The sequence below is a fragment of the Sebastes umbrosus genome, chromosome 20 (assembly GCF_015220745.1).
Source record: "Sebastes umbrosus isolate fSebUmb1 chromosome 20, fSebUmb1.pri, whole genome shotgun sequence".
NCBI classification, from domain to species: Eukaryota; Metazoa; Chordata; class Actinopteri; order Perciformes; family Sebastidae; genus Sebastes; species Sebastes umbrosus.
Genome location: NC_051288.1, coordinates 18,329,192 through 18,355,138, shown reverse-complemented (window position 1 = coordinate 18,355,138; position 25,947 = coordinate 18,329,192). Strand labels below are relative to the sequence as shown.

The 25,947-nt window shown below is 40.7% G+C and overlaps 2 protein-coding genes and 1 long non-coding RNA gene across 7 annotated transcripts in view; 2 read left to right on the top strand and 1 right to left on the bottom strand.

Annotated features, from left to right (window-relative positions):
* LOC119479156 (carbohydrate sulfotransferase 15-like) overlaps positions 1-6,373 on the top strand; it is a 40,728-nt gene extending 34,355 nt beyond the window's left edge. For all 3 annotated transcript variants that reach the window (XM_037754443.1, XM_037754442.1, XM_037754441.1), the window contains exons 5-8: positions 1,156-1,312; positions 2,329-2,485; positions 4,575-4,722; positions 5,836-6,373. In XM_037754443.1, the coding sequence (XP_037610371.1) occupies positions 1,156-1,312; positions 2,329-2,485; positions 4,575-4,722; positions 5,836-6,035 (662 nt within the window). In that variant the 3' untranslated portion in view covers positions 6,036-6,373. The remainder of the gene's footprint in view (positions 1-1,155; positions 1,313-2,328; positions 2,486-4,574; positions 4,723-5,835) is intronic.
* The window catches only part of LOC119479160, an 81,366-nt gene extending 70,352 nt beyond the window's left edge, over positions 1-11,014 (bottom strand). For 2 of the 3 annotated variants that reach the window (XR_005204624.1, XR_005204625.1), the window contains exon 1: positions 10,678-11,014. This is a non-coding gene — a long non-coding RNA (uncharacterized LOC119479160). Of the gene's footprint in view, positions 1-9,794; positions 9,797-10,677 lie in introns of all 3 variants that reach the window. The other variant, XR_005204626.1, reaches the window with a different exon arrangement.
* An 8,915-nt stretch (positions 11,015-19,929) lies between these two features.
* The window catches only part of cpxm2 (carboxypeptidase X (M14 family), member 2), a 29,433-nt gene continuing 23,415 nt past the window's right edge, over positions 19,930-25,947 (top strand). The window contains exons 1-2 of the mRNA XM_037753876.1: positions 19,930-20,576; positions 23,000-23,104. Of these exons, the coding sequence (XP_037609804.1) occupies positions 20,315-20,576; positions 23,000-23,104 (367 nt within the window). The 5' untranslated portion in view covers positions 19,930-20,314. The remainder of the gene's footprint in view (positions 20,577-22,999; positions 23,105-25,947) is intronic.

Below are 25,947 nucleotides of genomic sequence, written 5' to 3'. Positions count from 1 at the left end.
CATTATCAAAATCTGACTTTGATTGTTTTCTTGATTGATCTAATAATCGAGTCTAGAAAATGTCAAAACATAGTAAAAAATGTCCATCATAATTTCGCAGTGCCCAAGATGATGTCTTCAGATTAGAGCTGCAACAGTTAATCGATTAGTTGTCATCTATTACGCCAACTATTTTGATAATCGATTAATCGGTTTGAAATTTTTTTTAAGACAACATTTTTTTTTTTTAATTCTCTGATTCCAGATTCTTAAATGTGAATATTTTCTGGTTTCTTTACTCCTCTATGACAGCAAACTGAATAGCTTTGAGTTGTGGACAAAACAAGACATTTGAGGACGTCATCTTGGGCTTTGGGAAACGTTGATCGACATTTTTCCCCGTTTTCTGACATTTTATAGACCAAACAACTAATCAATCAATCAAGAAAATCGACAATTAAAATAACCGCTAGATGCAGCCGTACTTCAGATTGTTGGACCAACAGTCCAAAACCCAAAGATATTTCTCAATATTATAAAAAAATATATATATGATAAACAGAGAAAAGCTGAAAATCCTCACATTCAAGAAGCTTGAACTAGGTCTGTCCTCGACCAAAGGAATTCTTAGTTGACTAACACTCATACGACTTTGTCGACTAATCTATTAGTTGATTTAATCATCAGATTTGTAAAACTTTTTTCCACAATGAATCACACAAAAGCACCACTTTGAATCTTGTGTTTACCAGAGATGTGCTCATTAGTTTCTTGAAAATAAGTCATTCAGCGTGAAAAATGACTAATCGACTAAAGATATCTTAGTGTACTAAGACCAAAATGACTATGACTATGACTAAGAGGGGGGCAGCTCTAGCTAGAAAAATTAAATATTTGGTATTATTGATTGAAAAATGACTTAAACTATAAGGCTAATTATCAAAACAGTTGCTGATTAAGTATTCGATCGATTAGTTAATTAATTATGGTTTAAACCAATCTGCTACGTTGAAAAAATCTGGTGAAAATCTATAAAACAAAACGGAAACAATGAGCCTTGCGTATGTTCAATTACACACATCAAATGCAACAACAAAGAGGGAAAGTTTTGTTTTGTTTCTACATAATTGTATGTGGGCATGTTTCTGTTTGAACCACTGTGGGTGTGTTTCGCAGGAGAAGCCAGCGCGTCCACCATGTGGGATAACAACGCCTGGGTGTATTTCTACGACAACACCACAGAGGGGGAGCCTCCCTTCCTCATCCAGGATTTCGTCCACGCCCTGCAGCCTGATGCCCGCTTCATCATCATGCTCAGGGACCCAGTGGAGAGGTGACACTAATCTCTTGTTTTACTGCCTCCTCCCGCTACACATATACACTGAAAATGCACTCCAGCAACGATGCAGACGCAGCTCTGACACGCACACCGCCACCTTTGTACCTCCATCACAGCAGTTTACACTGCAGATACAGACAGATACTTTCCATGTTTACAGGAAACAACAGAGCTACTGTCACAAAGGATGCGTAGCCTTTTACTCAGCCGGGCTGTCACATGCGTTTCATTATGATGCCTTTATCAGAGAACTTACTGCTGAATGCCTGCGAGGCTTTCTCTTTAAACTGGGGTTACTTTATGTGGTTAACATTGATTTTTTTTACATCAGAGAATGTCTGAACATGACGCTCTCTATAAATGTTTTGTCCTAATATTGAAATGTATTATTTGACATTACTCCATCCGTATTCACATTGCTATTAAACTGTTAAATAGCATTCACAATGATTATGCATGTTGCCATAAAAATGATTCTCAGGATCAATATCTTTCTCCATATCATGCCATTTCTTTGCTCATAAGTTCTCAGTCCCAGGATTTCATATTCTCTTTTAGTTGCCCATCATTGACATCTCCAGCTGGAGATAAAGCACTCTGTCATAAGCTGGTTTTAATGACCACTTATTTGGATATTGTTAATTCAGTTCTATGAAAACTGTCATCCGATAGAGAATACTCAATACTGCATCATTTCAATGACAATCTTATTAGTGCAATAGCCATCAAGTCCAGTCCAAGGATGACTACTCAGTTAGTTATATTCATCCAATTTGTACCACTGGAAACATCTTCTGAGCTGTAAACTATATGTGATTAATCACAAATTGTATCTTAAAGGGAGATTTGTCAGGTATTTAATACACTTATCAACATGGGAGTGGGCAAATGTGCTTGCTTTATGCAAATGTATGTATATATTTATAACTATACTACTTTGACTGCCCTAGTAAAAACATGAAAAACAATGGGTTCAAACGTGTTCACGGAACATCTCTGTTGTCTTGCAGGCTCTACTCTGACTACCTTTACTTTGGTATTGCCAACAAGTCTGCAGAGGATTTCCACGAGAAGGTGTCTGAGTCGCTGCAGCTATTCGAGGGGTGCCTTACGGAGTACACAATGCGCTCCTGTGTGTACAACACTACTGTCAACAACGCCATGCCAGTGAGTGTACCCTCCTTCCCTCACCTCACTCCTTCACGCTTTTGTCTTACAGCCCTGCAGAAAACCGCAATTTAGCGACCAGCGTATCAGCTGGTGGGAAGAAAGAAATAGAAAAAAAGGAGTGAAAAAGACAGATGGAGTGAAATCCACACTTCATTAGCACATGCTAAAGCTTGCAGGGTGGACTTTATGAAAGGGATTGGCAACACTGTTGAGCCATCGAGCGGGGCAGTGTCTAGAGACGCTCTTTGTACCAGAAAACCAAGTGGTGTGAACTTCCCTCTTACTCAAAGAAAAGACCAAGTCTTAGTGTCAGGCAGTGCAGGGCCCCAGTGTTGGGCCCCTGGCCAGCTTTTCCCATAGTGCCTTGAGGCAGGCTGGCTGAGAGGGGGGAGTAAGGGGCCGTCCTCTTTTGGCTCCCCCTCCAGGCTTCCTTATACTCAGAGGTCCTCCTCTCCAACTGACAAGCTTTATGGCCCTCTGGGAGCATGCTCACTCTGCCGCTGGCCTAATTGTCCATCCACTAATATCTCCTCAGAGTTATTAGACCATGCGAAAAGCATTACAGCTGTCCTTACAGCGCTCTCTCATGCCTGTGGCTCCTCGATAAAAGTTTTAGAGCCCAGATTAGAGTCCGCGGAGAAAAGACGAATAAACACCAGCATGAGGACACGATTGGCCTTCGCTGTTGCACCAAATTGATTTAACAAAAAGGAAGAGTTGCTGGCCTGGCCCGCGATCATTTATTCTGAACGGCCCTTCAGTTTTGCTAAAGAGGCAAGAGGACACAAAGACAATTCCTCTCCCAGTAACAAGGTATTTTGTTTACGCCTATACTGTTCTGCAATGAACTGTCACAGGGGAATCTAAAAAATCCATTTCAACAACAATTAGGCTACCTGCAAACGCTCCGGTGAAATCTCACAACAAGATCAGCAGCCAATTTATTTTTTTGGGGGGGAATTAATTTTGTGAAACACCCATCACAAGTTCCCAAGGTGACATCTTCAAATTGCTTGTTTTGTCCAACCAGCAATCCAAAAATCCAAAGATAATCAACTTGTGATATAAAACAGAGAAAAGCAACACATCCTCACATTTGAGAGTCTAGAACGAGCGAATGTTTGTCACATTTTTGAAAATGTAAGATTAATGGATCACAGTAATGAGATGAAACAAACTACAACTACATCATGTAGGGGTATAAAGTGATTATCTGGTCCAGTGGTAGGTTGTGATGCAGGTTTCTGATCCCATCTTTCTCAAATCCGTCAACCACTCGCACCACATGATACCAGCCAATTTGATATCATGCCAAAGCGTTTAATAGACCCGCCTGTCCACCAAAGGAGAGCGTGTCAGTGTCACGTTTTGCTTCACAGAGACGTGAATATTACATGCCTGTATTAATGTACAATACCAGCAGGGGGCAACATAGCTACTCACTTACATTCAGGCAAGAAAACCACTTAGTTAGGTTAAGGGAAAAAGTCATGTTTGGGCTTAAAATAAGTACGTAAACTAAGTAAAACATGTACGGGAAACACAAGTACAAAAACACATAACAACCAACACGTTACAAACAAAATACCAATCTGGAACATGGGTTTTCCGCTTGTGTTTCGGCAGTCTTGTGTTTGTTGGACCCATCCAACTCCCCACCCGCCTACCATAAGTGGTCTTTCTCACTAATATACTACATAACTAGCTCTGAAGTTAGACTTTTGTCTACACAACACGTGACAACCGTCAGTACAAAACACTGCACCAGGCGTGTAATTTTTCACCTCTTGGCAACTGAAAACGTGACACTGACACACATTCTTCCGGTAGACAGGCGGGTCTATTACACACTTTGCCGTGAGACTGGGCTGTACCAGCACACATGCCCACATAGTGTCTAGCATCACCAAGCCGTACGCAAGGGGAAGATGAAAGAGAAAGCTCCTTCCGTCTTCCCCTCCCTCCCCTGCACATCTCCTTAAAGACATTTAACCATGCACACACCCCCGTGTCCCTCCGCTAAGGCGGAAGTTTCTTAAATAGAGCTCAGTTATCTCACATTGATTCTCCTGTTTTGTGTCCTCAGGTCAGGTTGCAAGTGGGCCTGTACATTGTGTACTTAATGGACTGGCTGACCGTCTTCAGCAGGGAACAGATTCTGGTCCTGAGGCTGGAAGACCACGCCTCTAACAGGAAATACACCATGCACAAAGTCTTTGACTTCCTTAGCCTGGGTGAGTAAGAAACACATCCCACCATATGATCCTGGTCTGTAATCATTCCCTCTGGTGGCTCTGATCAATACAATTAACAGATCACCAAAGATGTGGGGATATGTTAGCGTTTCAGCCACGTCTGCATGTAGTTAAGTATTCATAGGAGGAAATTAGGGTTTTTCTACTGTCTACAATGTTAACAAAGAGCAGAGCATGTACTGCATTAGGACATTCTGTTGATTTTTAAGTCGTGTATAGCCTGCTAGCTTAGAAATTTCCCTCAGATGCTGTTCTGACTTTCGTACATCTTCTGTACTTTCTAGGGGTGCAAATCACAAGTTTCATCACAATACGATATCGGGTGCGATGTTTGCTGATGAATCTTGCCATGATACAATTTCGATTTGATTCAATTCAGGGGTATGTGATCAATATGGGACGATATCATATTCCCATTTAACACAATCAGTTATATTTATATCAACTAAAAAAGAAACAATTAAAATACAATTTGACAATTTGATTACTGGGCTTTTCTGGACATTTAAATTAAAAACAATCTATTCTTTTTAATAAAAAGAATAAAAATATACCTCATCATCATGTTTCAGTGCAAATGTTTTTTTTTATCAGTTAAGAATTTCAAAATAAAGGCACATCTTAAAGATGATAATATGTATCGATGTTTTGCATTGATATATTGGATCATTGATCATTAAATCGATATATCGACCCAGATAGATGGATCGTAACACCCCTAGGATCAAAGATGCCAACCTTTTCTTGGCACATACAGTAGATTGCTGTTAGTAACAGGCCAGTGTATATGTGCGACAGTCAAATACAGTTTTTCCCTGTAGTCTGGAAGCCCCCTTGTCTCACTGGTTCATCCCACAGTTTAAGTGCCCCAAAGCTCAGACTTAGCTCTTCAAAGAGCAGCCAACACACCAGCCAAGATGCGATTACCTCCCAGAGCGTCAAATCTTCTGCTCAGAGAGCACTGCTGGTACACAGTGACATTTCAGAGTCCTTTACTGTATTTTTTGTTCCATTTGTTTAGTGCTGCGGCAAAATCTGAAGTGGCCCAGGAAGGAGGTGATGTGAAAGAAGTGTTTGTGTGTGTTTTCGCAGGGCCGCTGACAAAAGAAATAGAGTCAGAGATCACGAGAAGTCCGGCGTCGAACACCAGGAGGCCGGCCGACAAGAACCTGGGACCCATGCTGCCCATCACTAAAGAGATCCTGCGGGATTTCTACACGCCGTTCAACGAGAAGTTGGCCAAAGTGCTGCGGAATGACTCCTTCCTTTGGGAGAACAACTCGAAACTCTGAACAACTCTGAACAACCTACCCACCTCCCCTTTACTTCAGTAAAAATAAACCACTGACGTGTCAGCCAGCCCCTTCGTTTGAGCTCCATCTCTCTCAAGTGCCCATAAAAATCAATGTTCTTTTTCTATTTAAATTATTTTCTAAGTTATAAAAGCAGACATGAATCAAAGATAGAAAATAGCACAAGAGAGTGTGGTGATTTTGTGAAAGTGTGTGTGAATGAGAGCAAGCGAGTGAATACATGGGAGAGAAAGAGATGTTGGCAGGTCTTGATTGTTTGTTTTTTTTGTGACCAGATGTACAAAATTAAATAGTGAATTCAAAGATATTAAAGCAGAGTCATGTGTTGTTTTTTTTAAGTGTGGTTTGATTACACAGTTGCCAGTTTGGACTTGTTTTCATGAAAAGACGCTTACAAATATTGGTAGTAGCGGGTTGCGTTTTTTTTTGGGCATGTTTCTAAAGTGTAGTTGCTCATTTGGGCTTGCTCCTGTCTAGTTTGTCCTGTTGCAGGATCCGTACACAACCGCCACCACTCAGAGTGTTGTTGTGAGACAAATCTTTGCAGGGTTGATGGAGTTTAGCTAACAATGCCAGCTAGTAAGTGGGCAAAATATGGCAAAAAGTACAACAAAGACTGGGAAAAAGAGAGTGTACTTAAAGATTGGATTCGCCCTCAACTGAGGGACGATTCAAAGGCAGTTTGCCGTTTTTATGTGATATATGAGCACATCATGCCGATCTGGTTCAACGTGCTATCACTGAAAAACATAAAAGAAACGCAGCACTGGTCTCTTCAGATGAGGCTTATACCAACATTGGATTCACGGTCTTTGCAAAAATTATACTAAAAGTTCAACTTCTTTAAGTTTAGTTGACAAGAGAAATGTTAAGTTACAGGCTAAAAATGAATGCAAAAATGCAATAAAATGCATGCAATCCAAAATAAATGTATACATACAGTATAAGTGATTAAGTGGATGCTACTCTCTTTCATATTGTGGCAGGTAGGTAAGGTCGCTCTTTTGGGCTTGTTTCTATAGACCTGGTTGCTCGTTTCTCTCGCAAGATCTGGCAACAGATGGTTGATTAATTAAAAGATATTTTTTGTCCTTTTTAGATTGTACAATGTACCTTGATCATAATTCAGAGTCTCCTTATATATAGTGAGAACAAGCTGAATGAAGATCAGAGCAAGAGTTTAGTGACACAACACCGCCCTCTATTGGACACCACATGTCATTGCAATCTTAAAATAGTCCCCATCCAACACTATTGGCTAAAAATAAAAGACATCAAATGGAATAAATGTTTTTCAAATGCAAACTTCAGATAGTAATATACTGTATTTGGATATTAAATGAGTCCAAAAAGAAATCTAAATGACGATTTGTTATTTTCTGACTGAAGTTGAGTGAGTCAGGTAGCTGAAAGACAGCCATGTAATTACTCGGATCAAGCCTTCATAATAATTTTCCTCTCCTTCCATCTGTTGAATGGGTGTCACTAACGCTGAATAATTACCAATTAGTAACAAGCTTGAATTAAAATAGTGTTTGTGATTGGATTTGAGCCTTTTTGCTCGAGCAAATTAAGTTGGCAAATTGAACCAAAAGACTTTTGAGACAGCTACCCACGGGTAAAAGGTAACTGGGAACAAATCAACAGCAATTTCATGTGTATAAAAACACTGTCAAGCTCTGCTGAACAATTTAAATTAAGGAAATATAAAACTTTGACATACTGAAATACTGAAGATGGAGCATATACACGTTCTCTCCACCAGAGGGCAGACACTTACCAATATACAATTTCAACTTGGACTTTGGGCATTTAGTAAGTTATGGCAACAGTAAAATAAGATTGTCTTGCATCAACAACATCCAGATGATTTAAAGTGCTTTAAACACAAAAAGGAGCCTCAATTTTAAACAAAAAAAGGAGAGAGAGAGAAATCAAGCTGTCTGTAGTCATCATGTCTCTCTTTTCTGGCCTCCCAAACTTTTTCTCCAAGACAAACTGACCTAAATACTACTGGGAAAGCCTTCTTTTTTTTTAATTCAGAGGAAACATGCAATCACACAGATTTATTGAACAACATGAGATCCCATTTTTCTTGTTACAGCTCTTTCACTGTACAATCTCAACATGCCAGCAGCTTTGGCTACTTCCTGCTCACTGAAATCAAGACAATCTGACTGGGGGAGAAAAAAAAAATGACTGCAAATCATTTGCATATTTTGGCCGTCTGAAGAGGTTCCGCTTCAACGTGAGCCTCCGACCAACTTCAATTTCCTTGGAATTCACAAACATTAACAGAGCTCCTTTCATCCTCGTCTATGCTGTATCAGAGTGTACAGTGACTGACAGGAAACTGGACAACTACGTAGTGCTGCTGCTGAGAAAAAATTCCAGAGAGACACGTGTTTAGCCTAGATCCAACTATTTCACATTCCTTTGCATTGCCTCTATGCTGAATTTTGGCCTTAGTTTCCCAAAAAGTACAAGCTGATTTTAGTGTTTTTTCAGGCAGTATTCTAGCTGTCTGTCGGACAGATTTATAATAGTTATGCAAAGTTGATATTTGGCATCTCGGCTCTGATCTGACTGCATCTCGGCCATGATCCCGTCACATCACACAGGGATGTAAGCTCAGCCCAGCAGACGCTGGAGAGTGATGATAATAAACTACAACTCAGAGCATACAGGTGGATGCTGGGACGGAGGTGGAGCTTATTGAAATGCTATATGAGCAGCAGAAGCTGCAGCAGTATATAGCAGTAACTGTGTGCAGATGTACAGGAGAGCCGACGGGAGCAGCATAGCAGCGCAAAGGGCACCTCAGACTACAAAAATCCCTCACCAAAACCACTCACAACTTCTGCCTCAACATCGACAACTCCACTCTGTCTCCCTCCCCTCACATCCGCAACCTCGGAGTCACTTCCGACAGCCACCTCTTCTTTGAACACCACATCAATCACATCACCAGGACTGCCTGATTCCAGCTTAAAAACATTGCTTGTCTCCGTGCATCTCTCTCTTTCTCTGTTGCCGAAACTCTGATCCATGCCTTCATCACATCCAGAATTGACTACTACAACAGCCTTCTTTACGGCTCATCATCCAAAGTCCTCCAGAACCTCCACTGGCTCCCTGTCCCACAACAGAGCCAGTTCAAAGTCCTTCTCCTCACTCACAAAGCCCTTCATAACCAGGATCCCTCCTACCTCACCAACCTGCTCCACCATCAAACTCCATCCCGCACCGTCCACTCCTCTGACGCCAACCTCCTGACCCCACCTCTCAGAACCAAGCACCAGACCTGGGGCGACAGCGCCATAGCTGCCCCCTCCCTCTGAAACTGACTGCCCAAACATATCAGAGACTGCACCAACCTGTCCACATTCAAATCACTAATCAAAACACACCTTTTTAGAACTGCTTTTTACTGTTTGATTACTGTTGTGTTTTGTATATTATGATGTCCTTGTTTATGATCATTTTAGCCGGGTAAAGTTTCTTTGAGTTTCTTGAAAAGTTCTATTTTTATATTAATATTTATATTATTATTTTGCATATAGAAGTCATTTGATTTGTTAACCAAAATGTGACAATGCTCTAATTACAAAAAACATCTACAAAAATTAGAAAATAAAAAGTGAGATATAATAATTAGTGGTAGAGTATGACGATATAAATAAATATGCAGGGAGAGAAAAGTGCATAGTGACCAGACATGTTGAATACATGATCAACATCTCTACCATCATTACACAATTGTCATCGTCAGCAGCATAGTCAACATAATCTTCATCAACATCATCATCAACAACACAAACCACATCATCATATCATCAACTAAGTGAGTAGCCTTGGGACTCACTGTACCTTTTTCACTGTGCTGTAAACTATTTAGTGAATTGAAATGGATAAATCTAAACCCAGCAATCCACCTCACATGCAGCATCATGCTGAAACAAGTCACCTCTGCAGCAGATATTACCAACTTATTCTTATCAAAATCAGATGACCTACAGTATGGAAATTATTATCTTAAGGTTGGCATTGAATGCTGTTGAATGTAGCAGCAGTGTGAACCATAAAACAGCAGCTCAACAGATTAAATATAATCTAGGGAAGTAAAATTGTCACCTCAACCCTGAGTTTTGAGTAGAAATATATCTAATAGCTATGAGCTAGGCAGAGTATGAAGTGGGTGGAGAATATGTGACCCCTGTGTGTTGAAAAACCATGTTGAGTTTCCCAAGAAGTCCATATTAAACTGAAATAATTACATAAATGGACTGTGTGCAAGACAGCAGCCACGTTTATATTATAGCTTTATAGCTAATAAACAACATTAACAACCACAATACACAAACATCCATCATCATAAATCAACAGCATGGAAAAAATCACCAAAAAAAACAAGTTAAGCCTGAAAACTTCATAATTAATAGCCTTCTAGTGAAAATATTTCACATGTCAGAAGCAGGAATTAGTAGATAGGAGACAAGCAAGCAAGCAAGCAAGAAGATGAGGAGCTAATGTGGCTAACCAAACACAGAAACACCAGCTGAACACAGTCAAGACATCCAGGAATATATATTAATGTTAACATTAGCAGCACAAATCTTACCCTGAAGAAGTGAAGAGGTGATTCATAATGTTGTTTCTCAACGACAATAAATCCTTTGGGAACAGAGTTGCCATGGTTACAGACGTTTGGTGAAGAGAGCGGTTAATTAATTAGCGGTAAGCATCAACACCTGATGAGGTAACTTCTCCCTGAATAGTGGCAGCAAACTGTTATTATTTCCTCCTCAAATACTTCTTTTGTTTATTAAAAAGTTATGTGATAGTCGCTAGTTTTTCCTTTTTAAAGCAAAGTTAGTACCTCACTGAAGTTAACAGCTTCCCAAAAGTGATGCTAAAACATCGCGAGCGCCTCCTGGTGGCAAAACCGGAAATGAGTTTAGTATTTTAGCACTTCCGGTTCCCTCGTCTGGAATTCAATGTTTTTTTTTTAATTGTTTTTTATTTAGATGGCTGAAATAATGTCTGTGGTTAACACAAGCTTTAGAGATTTTAACATTTTGTTTTACGACATAAAATACGTCAGTTACGATGGAGTATTAGGGCCACATTGAGGGGAAAAAAATCGGAGATTTTGAGAATAAAGTCAGAAATTTACGAGAAAAAAGTCTTAAATTTACGAGAATAAAGTCAGAAATTTACGAGAAAAAGAAGTTGTAATATTACGAAAATAAAGTTGTGATTTTACGAGAAAAAAAGTTGTAATATTCCGAAGAAAATTAGAAGAAAACAGTGAAGTTGTCAAAAAATATGAAAAAAATAAAGTTTAACTTAAAAACAAATACATAATACAGATTTGTATTAAAAGTTCCTAAAAAAACTCATCTTTTATGCAATATTCACAGGAAATAATCTGTTCAAAATGCATCCAAATTGCTTCTTTTACACAAACTTCCTGCAGTTATTGCGTTCACTATTTGTTTTAATTGTACAGTGTATCAGTTGTTCTGTACTGTTATTGTTATGCATTGAATATAATATGAAATATCCATAAAATGTGTAACCAAGTCAGGGGTCGTCACTTTACTCAATGATAGAAAAGGGGTCCCTTAAAGAAAAAGGTTGGGAAACACGGCTTTAAGGGACAGAAAAGCTAATAATGAGGGAGTCATTTCAGTATTCAGCATTTCAGTAGAATTTCAATATGGGTAGAGATACAATTTAATTTTCACTTCAACAAAAAAAACCCCATTATGAACAGGAGTTATTGATCTAATGCCATCAGTGATATGAACATTAGAAAACTGAGAGTCGGCTCTGTCGTCCTCGTTGCTGTATGGAAGCTCTTTCCTTGAAAGAAGACGTCTGGATGCCGACAGCATGACGATGAGTCCCTGAACTTGTAATATAGGGCGCCACATTTATGGGATTCACAACAGGATGTTGGATGTGACTGGGAAAAAAAGAAACAGGTTCATTCCTCTACTGTCAGTTTGGATAAGCTTTGAAGCAGGGCTTTAGCAGAGAGGAATCTCTCTCTCTTTTCTTTTCATTCCTCATCAAGTATCTCTTAACCCCTCAGCTCTTCCTCCTCATCGTACTTTAGACCCACCAACTATTTCACGATCACTACAACTCCTGCTCGTAACTCTCCCGTGATCCTCTAAAACGAGCCGAGTGAAAATAAAAAAAAATCATCTTTTGAATCACAGCTCTGTGTCTCACTGTTGTCAATGATTAATGGAAAACGTCTTGAGATAACAAGAAAGAAAGATCTGGAGAAACAAGTTTATGCAACAAACATTTGCTAATCCATCACGCTGATCAAGTGCTCAGATCGCCTGCCAGTTATATTTGAAGAGGCCCAGTCATGCCCGCTGATGATGGAGCAAGCGAGGAATGCAGGAAACAAACAGATCTTCGTATAAAAACGGGGTGAGATTTGTTAGAAAAAATGGCGGTTATTCTCTTTTATATTACACACAGTAATCCAAAAGTAAGCTGAGGATATTAAACTGAAGAGTCCTGCAAGTCCTTTCCTAACATTTGTGGGATATTAAGGCTTCAGCCCAAAACATCTGTTTGTGATATACAGTGCTATGCAGTTTTATCTCTTTTGGACGCATGTTACAGAAATAGAAATAGTCTCTGGCGTAGCTTACTGATTGCCTTTTTCTTCACACAGTCTACGAAGCTACGCTATTGCAGTTATTTGTATGTTTTAAGGCAGTGGGCATTTTGCTTGTAAAGATTGTTGCCCAGGCTCTTTTAAAACTCCAAAGTCAAGGGCAGCCAAAAAAAACAACAAGAAGTCTTTTTGCTGCATGTTTGCATCTTATTTATTTGTCCTAATGGTTCTCTTTAGTGTTGGCAAGACTTCCATATCGATTCAGCTATTTTTTTATCAGTTCAAACCCTTAACAATGTGCTAAACCAGATGTTTCTTCTTTGTTTTGTCTCTGTCGTCCCAGGCCTCTTGTGGCCTTGCAGTTTTGTCATTGTTCAACAAGGTTTAATGGATCCGGGGTCACTGCTCTGCATTAACTCCAACCTCAAAGTCCAGCCAAGCATTTCACAACAAGGACAGTGCAGAATTCTAATGTGGTTACTTACATCTGTGCCTGCAGAGCGGACTGTCTCCTCCTCGCTAAACTACCAGATGTCCTTCAGGGTGACCCGTAGGAGGTGCACCACTGCTTTGAAATCCTGAAAACAGCTGTATCATCAAATCATTAAAGAAACCCTTACCAAAAAGAAGTTTATTCAAGTGTGCTATTTGTGTACTTCTTTTACACTTAAAATAGGAGAGTTTACTTTCAGTTTACTTTTTATATACTTATCAGAGATATACTTAACAAAAGTATACTTAAGTGTACTTGGCTCATACTGACAAGTATATAGAAAAGTCAAAGTATACTTGGCTTATACTGATAAGTATACAGACAATTCTAAGTATACTTGGCTTATACTAAGTATACAGAAAATTGTAAGTATACTGTACATTTATAAACTAAAAAGTGGGCCAATTTAGTCCCAAGAAGTACTGAAGTAGTACAAGTATACTACTAGTACATTGATATTAGTATACATGCTACATAAAGTATACTTGGGGGAAATATATTTTAACTTTACTTAAGTATACTTCATAAATAAACTTGAAGAGTACCACTTCCTTGGCGTCTTAGAGATTCATCTCTACGTTTTGTCATCAGTGTCTCAACAAGATATTATGTGATGATTTCTACTTTCTTTCTTCCATTTGATTGTCCTCATATGCAAATTCATGCTTCCGTCAGGATTACCTTGCCATTCAAATTAAAGCTGTCACTGTTATTAGAAATGTGAACATCTGGCCCTTTTTCGGTCCCATCCAGCTGGATCCTGTCCCAGCCGCCGGTGAATGTGGACAAAGAATTAGAAACCCAGGTGTTCAGGAAGGGAGCGTTTTCAGGGAGGACACTGAGGGCGGCTCTGCTGAAAACGCATCGGGATCCAGGCCACCGACTGAGAAGTCAAACTGACATTGTTATCGAGCAGCTTGTGGTCTAAATGTAATGAATAGATGAAGAGCTTTTTCATCACCCAAAGGTCCTCAGACGGGAGACATTCCTACAACCTCCCGAAAACCGCAATCAACAATAAATTGTCCAAAATTGTAGGACAATGACAAATGTAATAGTTTCTGCAGGGATCATAAAATATTGCTATGACTGAACAGAGCCAATACAGAAAGTAGAAAACCATAAAGTAGCCAGACAGATGTCCTAAGTAGTTTTTGTCTCAATTGGCCTGAATGAGCAGCTTACTGTGCATGTTGACAAGTTATTATTCACATAGCAGAGAGAACATTTGCTTTTGAAATTTAGTGAAAGTAACTTTTACAGATGATTGGCTTTAAGTCAGTAGTCTTTAAACAAGCTGCAACTCTGTCATACTCTATTATTATCACCCTGGTTAAGTTGACATGACAAACTGTTGCTTATTTACACATCCAGCATACGTTAGCAAAATTAGCATTTATTTGCAGTCATGTTTCTGACCACCCGGAGAATGAAACTACAATATTCACTCTGCTTCAACCAACTTGGTTCGTCACTACAAATCAGTCATTTGATCTATTGTTAATGGAAATGTATTGATTATAGCAGCTTCAAAGGGACTGTGTAGGATTTATGGCATCTAGTGGTGTGGTTGCAGATTGCAAACAAACTGAGTACCCCTCCGCTCACTCCTCCCTTTCCAAAACTGCGGTAACGTGAGCCGCCGAGTGCAAAACCGTGGTAACGCCGTTCACCTCGCTCAGAGGCCATCCGTACCATAATAACACCACTTTAGGAGCAACGGAAGTCAGACGGCGGCTGGCGGTACCACGATTTTGCACTCTGCGGCTCACGTTAGACATAGTTTCACAAGCGTGTCGGAGAACTACGGTGGCCTTCAGGTAACGTAAAATGTGAAAGGCTCTCTCTAGAGCCAGTGTTTGGTTTGTTCGCTCTGGGCTACTGTAGAAACATGGTGGAGCAACATGGCGGACTCTGTGAAGAGGAACCGCTCCCTATATGTAGACATGAAGGGCTCATTCTAAGCTAACGAAAACACAACTATTCTTAGTTTCAGGTGATTATACATTATTGAAAACATAGTTATGAATATTATATTCCTTTTCTGCTAATAGATCCCCTAAAATGTTACACACTGTTCCTTTAATATGTAGGTTATTTGGGAATAAGAGTAAAGTTTGAGTCCTGTAAGGGCAACCGGCTTTCATATTCATCATTTTGCACAAGCCATAACATAAAAATACTGTAGTAGCCACAGGCTGGAAGGGCTTTCTGAATATTCATACATTCATTCTTCTCTGTCAATATCATACAGTCATTCATCACTGGTTGTACTTTTGAGGTTTTTCTCTCTTTATTAGAAATGGTTCTCTAACTATAATTTCCACAAAATATCAGGTCTGACTGTGCTTTGATTCAATGTGGTCATTACTAAACCAGAAGAAAGAAAAACATCTCACTCTGCTGTTCTAATCAGGGTCAGGTTTAAAATGTCTACAAAAACAGCGTGCAATGGAACAGGATCAACTCAACCTGCTTCAAAACATCTGCTTGAGCACTACACACCGTGAAAGCAATATTACCACCTGACTGCTGCAGTGGTGTAATCCTGCTACTCTGAGTTACAACATATGTACTGTAATCAAACCAATAAAAAATGGCTTATATCTTTGACTTGGCTGGCAAAGCAGGTTGGGATTTTCTGTGTTCCTCCAAGAAGGATACCAGGAGAGCATAAGCTGATACAGGCTTCAAGACTCAAAGCATACTGCTCTGTGTGTTGGCCGGTCTAGCAAATTGACCATCGCCACGTTTCACACAGTTTCCATGGACACAGGAGAAGTATTGCTAAGATCCTACGCCAGCTTTTTAACTTCTTTTGTGATCAGAAATGTTCACAGATACAATTGAGCCAAGTTTGCAACCAGAATTATGAAGAAAATTGATTTCAATGTGTTTAAATAATGCAAATAATGTGATGTGACCTTCAAATATAAGTCTTTGGAAGAACAGTGACCTTACTTATTACTTGTCGTTAAAATGTACATAACGTGAAATCCAAACACTGTCATCATTGTGGGGAAAATTCAGCATACTTGTCTTTCAGTTTAAGATGAACTAAGATCTGAGCCTCTCTGCCGGTCTGCATTTCAATAACGCCAAGAGATGCTGAGATTCATCCATAATGCAATGCACATGATTTAAAGTAGTAAATCCAAGGTTGTAATATGACGCTTTTTTTTGGATCCATAAAACATCTTGGTAGACATGTAAATTAATTAATTAATTAATTAATAAGACGAGGCGGGTTTGTCCCTGTCAACCAGGGGTGTACCTGTCCGTCCTCAATGAACTCTTAACATCAGAATCTATTAGAAATATTGGCCACAACACAAGCCGGTTTGACACACTCAAGGTTGTGTTTGATGGATGATCACAAAATGTGTTTGCATGCGTACAGTTTTGTCTGTGTGTGTGCAGAACGTGTGATATTAATCAGAGTCTCCCCTCATGCAAAAAAACAAAATGGGTCTACACTGACTTGTTCAGCCAGTGTGTGATATTGCTTTTGCTTTTTAGTCACTAACTACATGTTGTTTGTCTGGTGAAACCCGGCCTTGCCATGTCCTACTTAACAGTACAATACCATTATACATTATTCTCTCCATCCTCAGATTCTCTATCTCAAACCAGTCCCCCCACTTTTTCATCAATTACAAGGTGCCAAAGCAGCAGCGGGGAGGTATTTGCCACTGAGCCTCCAACCTGTCACTCTGGGCACTGACGTCCAATTAATGAGAATTCAGCCGGGGATTTTCTCCCCATAAGAGATTATAGGGAGAGGCAGGAGCCATCACTCTCCCCGTTGGGTGTTCCTCACTGAGAAAGACAGCTATTGTCACAACATCCCCGCCTCAAGCTGCTCTGCTCTGCAGCCTGATAAGCAGCTATTTGATCTGCTTACTTCAGACTATATAGCAGGTATTTTAATGCAGACGTTCTGGCTGTTTCAGACAGGAAGTTTAGGTAGATTTCATGCTTTAATACATGTTGACCATGTCTAAGTCACTTCTAAACTACAGTACATATATTCTGTAAAAGTCATGTGTGTGTAATGACAGAAATCACTCTAGCAGTGTGGTTTTATTTGATTTTGAATATTGCACCTTAACAACAACAATATTAATGGAGCATTTATCAAAACAAAAATTTCAAGGAACATAATACAAAATAAAAGCATAAGAAGGAAAATACAGGTCCAGGTAAAGGCAAGTCTGTATAAACGATCTTAAAAAAATAATCAAATAAAAAAATATGCAAAGTTCTTGCCCTCTATAATCGTCATGGCCAGTTATGGTTAGGGTATGTTCGTGCTGGGCAACTAAAACACTTAGTTAAGGTTAAGGAGAGATCGTGATTATAGTTCATCAAAAGGCAAATGTTAATTGCAGGCCTTTAACAGGATGCAAACTCTAAAGTCAGTGCATCAAAATTAAATGAACCACATCCACCCTAATCTCCACATTGCAGGAAGTAGTCTGCCTTGCTATACATAAAGGGCACATTACTTTGATACTGCATTGATACAGAAAGGTATTTACATACAATGCAAAATCATCCAAGATTGACTTGATCACTACAGATACTAGGCTGATTTTCCCCTAACCTTAACTAAGTGGTTTTAGTTGCCTAAATTTAAACACAAACCTTAAACATAGATAGGTAGCAGATCAGAAAACGCTCATATGAATCGTCTTTTGAATGGTCCAGCCCGTCCTCATTCCCAAGTCAACAAGTACTGATGCTTTGTCACAGCCGTCAGTGTTTGATACCGCCACCCAAGGCACCCTTTATTGCCTGTCTGAAACGCACCGTGCTTTTCATTAACTCCAAAGTAAACCCATCCGCAGCAATATATAAAACACTCAGAGAAAGTGCAGCGGGTGTATGGTGACGTAGTGATAATGGGTTATTCTGGAAACCACTGAAAAACAACCAAAAGGACTTGCTGGAACTGCCAGAAGGGCTCTGCCTGAGGATATGAAAAAAAAGTTTTAAAAATGCACTCTCAGATGCTCTGGTAAGCAGTGTGAAGATGCTAATTGGGTTCTGGTTGCTGCAGCATTTTTAAACTGAAGGCAGGGAAGAAATGGCTAAGGGCAGAATAGGCCAAGACACAGTAGTCTAAACAGGAAGTAATTAAAGAAAGTAATGACTGTAAATTGGCCAACAGAACTTATTTGAGAAGGAGAGTTAAAACTCTTGTCAAATAGCACCTAGAAATGAACTGAATCACAGAAAACACATTCAGTCCTTGGTGGTCGGTGTTTGTTGGCCTTACACCACAACAAACAGCCAAATCTGTCAAATCACCATCTTCAATGATGGTGAACAGACAGACAGACAGACAGAAATCCTTTACCATGCCATAAAGTAATCTCTCCTGTAAATGTACTGTAGAGCTGCCTAGAAAGGCTTCACAGCTACAGTGGCATCATGCATTCGGAGAAAACCTGACACTTGCTTTAAGGTGTGCAGAGAAGGAGGAGATTTCTTGTCTCCTTGCCTTTGAGGTAAAATGCTACAGCTCTCTTATTCTTCCACCCAGACGGTTTAGGATGGGTGTAGTCTCGATGAGGAGTGGGCGAGCAGCAAATGCCTGGCTGGCAAAATGTTTTGCCAGTCGAGCATGTCTTCCAGTCTTCCAGCCTCGAGCTGTCCACCCACTCCAGATCCTGTTCTTCTGTGATTAGCCTGCAGCCTCAGCCTTCTTCAGCCCCCATTCAGAAGCCATCAGTCTCAGGTGTAAAAGTCTGATTTCTTCCATACAGCCCATTCAGACTTCTCTGTATGCAATGTCTGTCCACATCAGTTAATGAACCAGTGTAGCGTCCAGGCGGGGCATCGTGCTTGTTAAGGGATTTATTAGTTTGTCTTGCCTGAGGTTGATGAAATGTCAGAAGCTGTACTTATTAGTTGTGCAAATGCTCAGTGGATTCCCACTTCTCCTTATGTATAAATTCAAGCCCAAGGCTAGACATCATAGAGTCAAACGCTTCTTAAATGCCAGATATAAAACATTATGATGAAACCTAAATCTAACTCAAAGATGGATCTTTTTCAGCTGGAAAAATGTGGTTTCAATCAGGAGTGTGTTGGCTTTAGGCTGTGTTATTATCTTCTTGTGAAAATGAGGCTGCTGTAGTCATGTGTGTGTGAGAGGAAGGAGAGAAAGAGCTTCATGTGCTGAGGTGTGACACACAGGGGCATCGCTCTGTCCCTGCATTGAAACGTGCCCGAACGCTCCACGGAGAGTTTGTCCTGTTCAATTTCAGCCGCTTGTTAACGTGTAAATGACTGCAGAGCCCAAACAGGTCTCGGCTGAAACGAGAAACAGCCTCAGCAGCAAATGAGGCGTTTTGAAGAGGAGCAACAAGTTAATTAGCGTTCCCCAGTAAAGGGATATCATGCGGTGCTAGAAGACATTCAAGTGCACTTCTACTAAACTCTAACAGCTGTGTGATTTACTGTTCAGGACTACTGTTTGTTTGGGAATGAATATTTTGTGCCAGTTTGGACTTCAAACACACACACCCTGCGTGGATCGGGGAGCTCTGCTTCTCCTTTTTGGACGCACAGAATTGCAAAACCGGTTAAGAGCAGTTTAAGTTGAGAGAAAGAAGAAGAAAGTTTCCTCTGGTTAAAGCCTGCCCCAGACAGAGTGGGAGGAGATGGAGATGAAAGCAGATCCTCAATGTGTCAATGTATGTTTCCCCAGAGAGAGATTTCTATCTCTTTTTCACTTCAACCCACACCAGTGACTCCTCTGCAATGTGTCAGAACAGAGTTGTTTGAATCTATAAGCGAGAAAGTCACCTGCCAGCATCTAAAAGAGAGAACTGTACTGTCTGTCTTCTCTCTCCTCACACCCTCATCTGTGTTTCTCCCTCCCTCACTGCATTTTTCCCAGACTGAGGCGTCCATGGACCCTCTGGCTCCGCTGCTTTCGTCAAAGGCTTGGAGCGCTCTGAGAACTTTGTGAACTCCCCGTGTTGGAGTGGGGAAGGGAGAGGAAGGGGTAGCAGTTGATGGGACGCAGCCCGGCAGCAGCAGCAGCAGGCTTCTCAGTCTGGAGACGGCATCGGGACTCACAGCTGGAGATAATTCCCCCCCCGGGTCATGACAAGACAGCAGCGCCTCAGCCTCCTCACCCCCCTGGCTCTGCTGGGACTCCTCGCGGGGCTCGCAGACCTCAGCCGAGGCTCTGCCGGCGAGGATGAGGATTACTACATGCAGGAGCTGCTGACGAGAGAGCAGTACAACCAGGTCCAAGTGCTGGAGAAGCCTGTGGCCTCGATACCTGACAGGCATGAAAACCCTGCCAAGAAAGTGGCAAAGGGAAAGGCAGGCAGCAGCAGGCAGACGGATGATGCAAAATCAGGTAAAAGCAGTGCCATCTCTTAAAGGGTCAACTTTAGAAAGTCAGTCTTAAGCTCTCTTGTGCAGAGTTCTTATCAGTACCATCAGCAATAATGATCATTTCCAGGTTGGTGTGGCTGCAACATCTAAGCTAGAAAGTTCTGCAGAAACTTTTGAAGTATGTGTCAGTGTTGCCACTAGATGACAGTGTATGGCTAATCATTTGAGCTTTTTTACTGCAAGTTTTCATACATTTTTCAGTAAAATAAACACAAAAGTCATTAAAAATAGCACTTGTTTCTGTGGCTTTTTGCATCAGCTGATGCTTTTAACATGAAATTCGTAGTACAACGATGTTTAGTGCCCCACAGTTCAGAGGAGCAGCTGGATTCAATTCACACGGTGATGGATGTGCAGAGAAAAAACAATAACAATGACCTCCACATCAGGTAGTCTTCCTCCTCGCCCCCCCATACGCATAGATCAGAGCCGTGTTTCTGCACAGCAGCAGGATTAACAGCCTCACCCACAGCAGAGGTCAGGACTGCATTACATGAACACATGTGAGATCCACATTTTTCCCAATAAGCAGCAGTGCTGTCCTGTTACAGCTCTTTGGCAGCACATGCAGTAGCAGGTTTGTAGGTATGTTTGAGATCCTGTCGGGTGATTGGAGGACAGTTACAGGCGTGAGGGCTTTCGGTTGGTTGGTGGTGGATAATTTAGAGCAGCTGTGTCGACAGTGACCTCATGTTTCAGGCATGTGGCGTCACGTGTCTCAGCAGAGATACCTGCTGCAGGTGGAACTGGAGCAGGGAAATGATAACAGTGAAATATGAAGAAGAGTTTTTATCTCCATCACACTGCATCATATTAACAAGATTATTTTTAGAGGCTCATGAATACTGACTGCAAGTGAAATAATTGACAGCGTATTGATGGCAAAACAAAAACAAATAAGAATTGTTGTGTTTTCGTTTCCTTAGAATGAGCCATTTATATCTACATACGGAGCCGGTCTTCTTCATGGAGCCAGCCGCCATGTTTCTACAGTAGCCCAGAATGGACAAACTAAACACTGGCTCTACATAGGACCATTTGCGTTTTCATGTTTTTTTGTGTTGCCAACCGTAGTTCCTCCTACACGCTTGCTAATATCAAAAGGCTGTTGTTGGAGGTTGAAGAACTTTCCTCAACCTGTAGAGTAGCATGGAAGCTGCTCTGAAAGCATAAAAAAGTGGGTTTCATGGTCCAAAACTTGGAGAAACAGGGTACATACAGTATGAAAAACCTTGTAGTGAACCTTGTTTTTATTGCTTCAGTCCAAAACCTTTATTTTATGGTGAAACTTCAGGTTCAAAACCTTGTGTCTCAAATTTGATTGGCACAAGTTAAAGCATCCATAATTTAAAAACATGAAACGTTCGATAATTGAGTGCATTTCACTGCTTATAGTTGTTTTATTTAAAGGTGCAGTGTGTAGGATTTGGCGACATCTAGTGGTGCCAAGCGTGTAGAAAACACTACGGTGGCCGACGCGAAAACAAGAATGTCCCTATATAGAGCGGCAGTGTTTTGTTTGTCCGCTCTGGGCTACTGTAGAAACATGGTGGCTGGCTCCATGAAGAAGACCCGCTCCCTATGTAGATATAAACGACTCATTCTAAGCTAATGAAAAAGCAACGATTCTTATTTTCAGGTGATTATACACAAGAAGAAAACATACATATTAATATTATATTCCATTTCTGCCAATAAATTCCCCTAAATGTTACACACTAGTCCTTTAAATGGAATTTTTAATACAGGACATTTACTTTCTGTACCTCACCAATGTCTAAATGATCATATCTCAGAGCCTTCTATATATATATACAGTATATATATCCTTCAATATCCGTTACGCGGAACCACATATGCAGCTCGGAGCACTGGTGAGGATTTAACCTGTCCCCACAATGAGATGAGAATAAAGACTTTCAGATGTGAGAAGGATTGTTATCACGTGGGGCCTATCCTGACCTGATATCAGTCAAATCACTTCCATGACTGCCTGCTCACATCCTGCTTTTTTGTAAAGGGGGCTTCCATGACTGATTTAAACCTTGAGGCGGTCATCTTATACATGGTATCATGTATTAAAGATCTTAAATGAGCACTGGGTTAGCCACTGTGAGTGGGAGATATAAGGAGCACAAGAGTTAAATGTTTTTGAGTTCTGTGCCCAGAGATTGTCTCTTGGTTCAGACCCCAATCCTGAATCTATCCATATGTGCAGGACTGAATCCAGCCAAGGTTTTTCTCTTTCTGTGTCTACACTCCATCTCTATGTAAACAACAATGAATCAGCAGTTTTAAAGGTGATTGGGCCTGTCAAAGGCCCTTTCAAAATGGGGAAAAAGTTTTATTTCTGTTCCTGCATTAATGTCATTTCCTTCCTTTTAGTGAAAACAGCCAACAAAAAGGCTGAGAAGAACAAGAAGGGCGCCCCAAAGAAAAACCCAAACAGCATCTCAGAAGGAGAAGGACAATACAGCTCGATAAAAGAGGGTGAGTGAACAAACGGTGACACTCTTCACTTGTTATGGGAAATTCATGACCTCATAAAAATTCAGCTTCCCCTCCGACGTGCATGGATCATTTCTCCGCTTTCACAGGAGCCGTTAGGATGGGAGAAAAGAAACAAACTCTCTCAGAGATGACAAATATTTTGGAGAGGGGGAGCGTTTTTTCAGAGCGTAATTTTCCCTGAGAGGAAAAGTCTGGCAATACAAGTTGATGCTCTCAGAAGTGGAGTCAAGCCACAGAGGCACGGACGTCGTCTTTGCCTATGAAGCATTGTGTTTGGTTTCCATGGATCACGATCTATTTGCTAAACTGCAGCCAGGATGCCCCTGTAGCCTTCCTGTCATGTCAGATGACAGATTAAACTGACTGAGAGCGTGATTCAGGGCATGTGCTTTGACCTCAGACTTTCCACAGCTCTGAACGCGGTGATATTGCCCCTATTAGACTTATTTACACAGTGTCAGACATCTCTAGCATAACGGGAAGCTGTATTTAATAATTCGGAGGAGGTTAAGAGAGGCCAACTGTGAATTTATGTGTTTGTGTTGAAACCGTTGTAAGGAACCTGCCGAGACAGACAGAGAGGCTGCCATTTTTAATTTGGCACTCGGGAATCGGAGCAGAAAGTTGGATATTCTCGCATGTTGGAAAATGGGAACTCCGTGCCGACAACGCCTGGCACAAAGAAGCCAGTCGAGAACTGGAAAGCTCAGTCTCCCAAAATCATGTTTTCACGGCTGAAACTCTGTGACTCAACACCAACCTGGTTTCCAAATTTGTCTCAGCGTCTCCTGGTAGCAGCAGATTTATGTAAAATATAAAACTTTATATATATCAAGAGCTCCGTTACACAGCTAATTATTTAATTATTCGGCCATTGTTGGAGTTGTAGCAGAACTTCACTGACTGCCACATCTGCACATACCTAAACAAGACGGAATTCATTAAACAAGGGGGTTGAAGACCAGTGAGAAGTTTGATTCAGCGGATGTGTCAGCGGCTCATACGCTATTCCCATCGGACGTAACAGAAATTTGTTGAAACAAGATGTTTCCGCTCAAATATCACAGTTTTTCACATGTGCACAGTCAAGCTGCAGAGTTTAGGCTGTTGAAAAGTAAAAACTCTATCATGGGTTGATGTGCAATGATGGTTCAGGATGTCTGTCACGAGTTGTTGGAGGATTTTCTTTTAAAGCAAGACTATGTGACTTTTTGAAAGAAGAATTAACACAATCTTCTTCAAATGAAAAACTGAAGTCATAATCAATAAAATACACTGAGAAGATTTGCTTTTATTTGGTCTGGTTTGACCAGTAGCTTATGGGGCAATATTTTGAAACTTTTGATAGATAACACCTTATAATTGACAGTAATTGATAGTGCTGCTATCTTGCAATTACCATTTGTGGCCACAGGGGTCGCTGTTTAGCAAAAGTTACCTGGTCTCGCTCTAATATTTAAGTTTACAGGACACCACTTCTGTTGGTACCGTAGACTCTATATAAGAAGTGGACGTAGTTACCGTGGTTTGTGGACTGCAGTTTTGAAGCCTCGAGTTCGGCATTTTGGCCTTCTCCATCTTGTTTTTTTGCAACCAGAAGTGACACGAGAGGGTGGAGCTAAGTACAACCCAACGTTGAATTTTTAGGTGTCCAAAATGTTACAGTGAACTTTCATCAACTGAAAACATGCTGTGAAAGGGTTAAAGTTAAACACGGACAACTCTCAGTCCGGACAACTCCGTGGTAGCGACCTGTCAATCACAAGGTAGCCCCGCCCTAAAGCATACCCTGCTTTATGGTCTATTTGACTCTAAATGGGACCATAATTTACTAAATGAACATCATGCTGCATTGTAGAAGACTTGAAACTAGCGATTGAGACCATAAACTCATGTTTACAATGTTTACTGAGGTAATAAATCAAGTGAGAAGTAGGCTCATTTTCTCATAGACTTCTATACAATCAGACTTCTTTTTGCAACCAGAGGAGTCGCCCCCTGCTGGCTATTAGAGAGAATGCAAGTTTAAGGCACTTCAGCATTGGTCTCACTTTTCAGACCCCGGAGTTAGCCACCTGGGTAAAAAAGTGCTTTGTTTGAAAGCTGTTTAAAGCTTACAGTCATAAACTTTATAATAAATCATACACATAAATTATTTTAATAGCCTAACTAAGCTTTAATCCCAGAATTGGTTTTGGGCCGCAGCAGTTAACGTGGCAAGTGTCCTAGATAGCATCACATGAGGCTGTGACTGTGTTTTGTCTTTTCTATTACTCATTATTGTTAAGGCCAGATGTTGTGTTCCTGTGTGGGTCCTCTTGCAAAGGATTGCATTCAGATGGTGATAATGATTTAGGGCTTTGCAACATGGCAGGAACACATCTATTGTTTTGTCCTGCTGACCTCGATCCTTTGGGCCAGGTTGTCCCTAATATGTTTGCTCCATTCAGAAAGCTTGTGGCCTTATGTCTTATTCCAGGAGGATTTTAAGAATACAGGGTCACAAGTAGATCAACACGTGTGTTTTATTGCTGTATAGAGTTACTGTGAATACTACACTACCACGTCTTACCAGTGGCTTGTTATTAATCAACTTTTACGCTTCAGTTACAGCAGCAATTAATTCCTTCTCAAGTTATATTTGCTTTATGCACCAAACATAAATTGTCTCATGCATGTGTGGATTTTGGATGCTGATCTTCTTTGTATCTGGCTTCTCTACAAACTCTTGTTCATAGTGATTGACGGTCTTCAGTGTCTCAGACATATCAGGCTGCTAAAACAGTTACACAATGCACAGCCGGCTTATATGTCCAAAATCA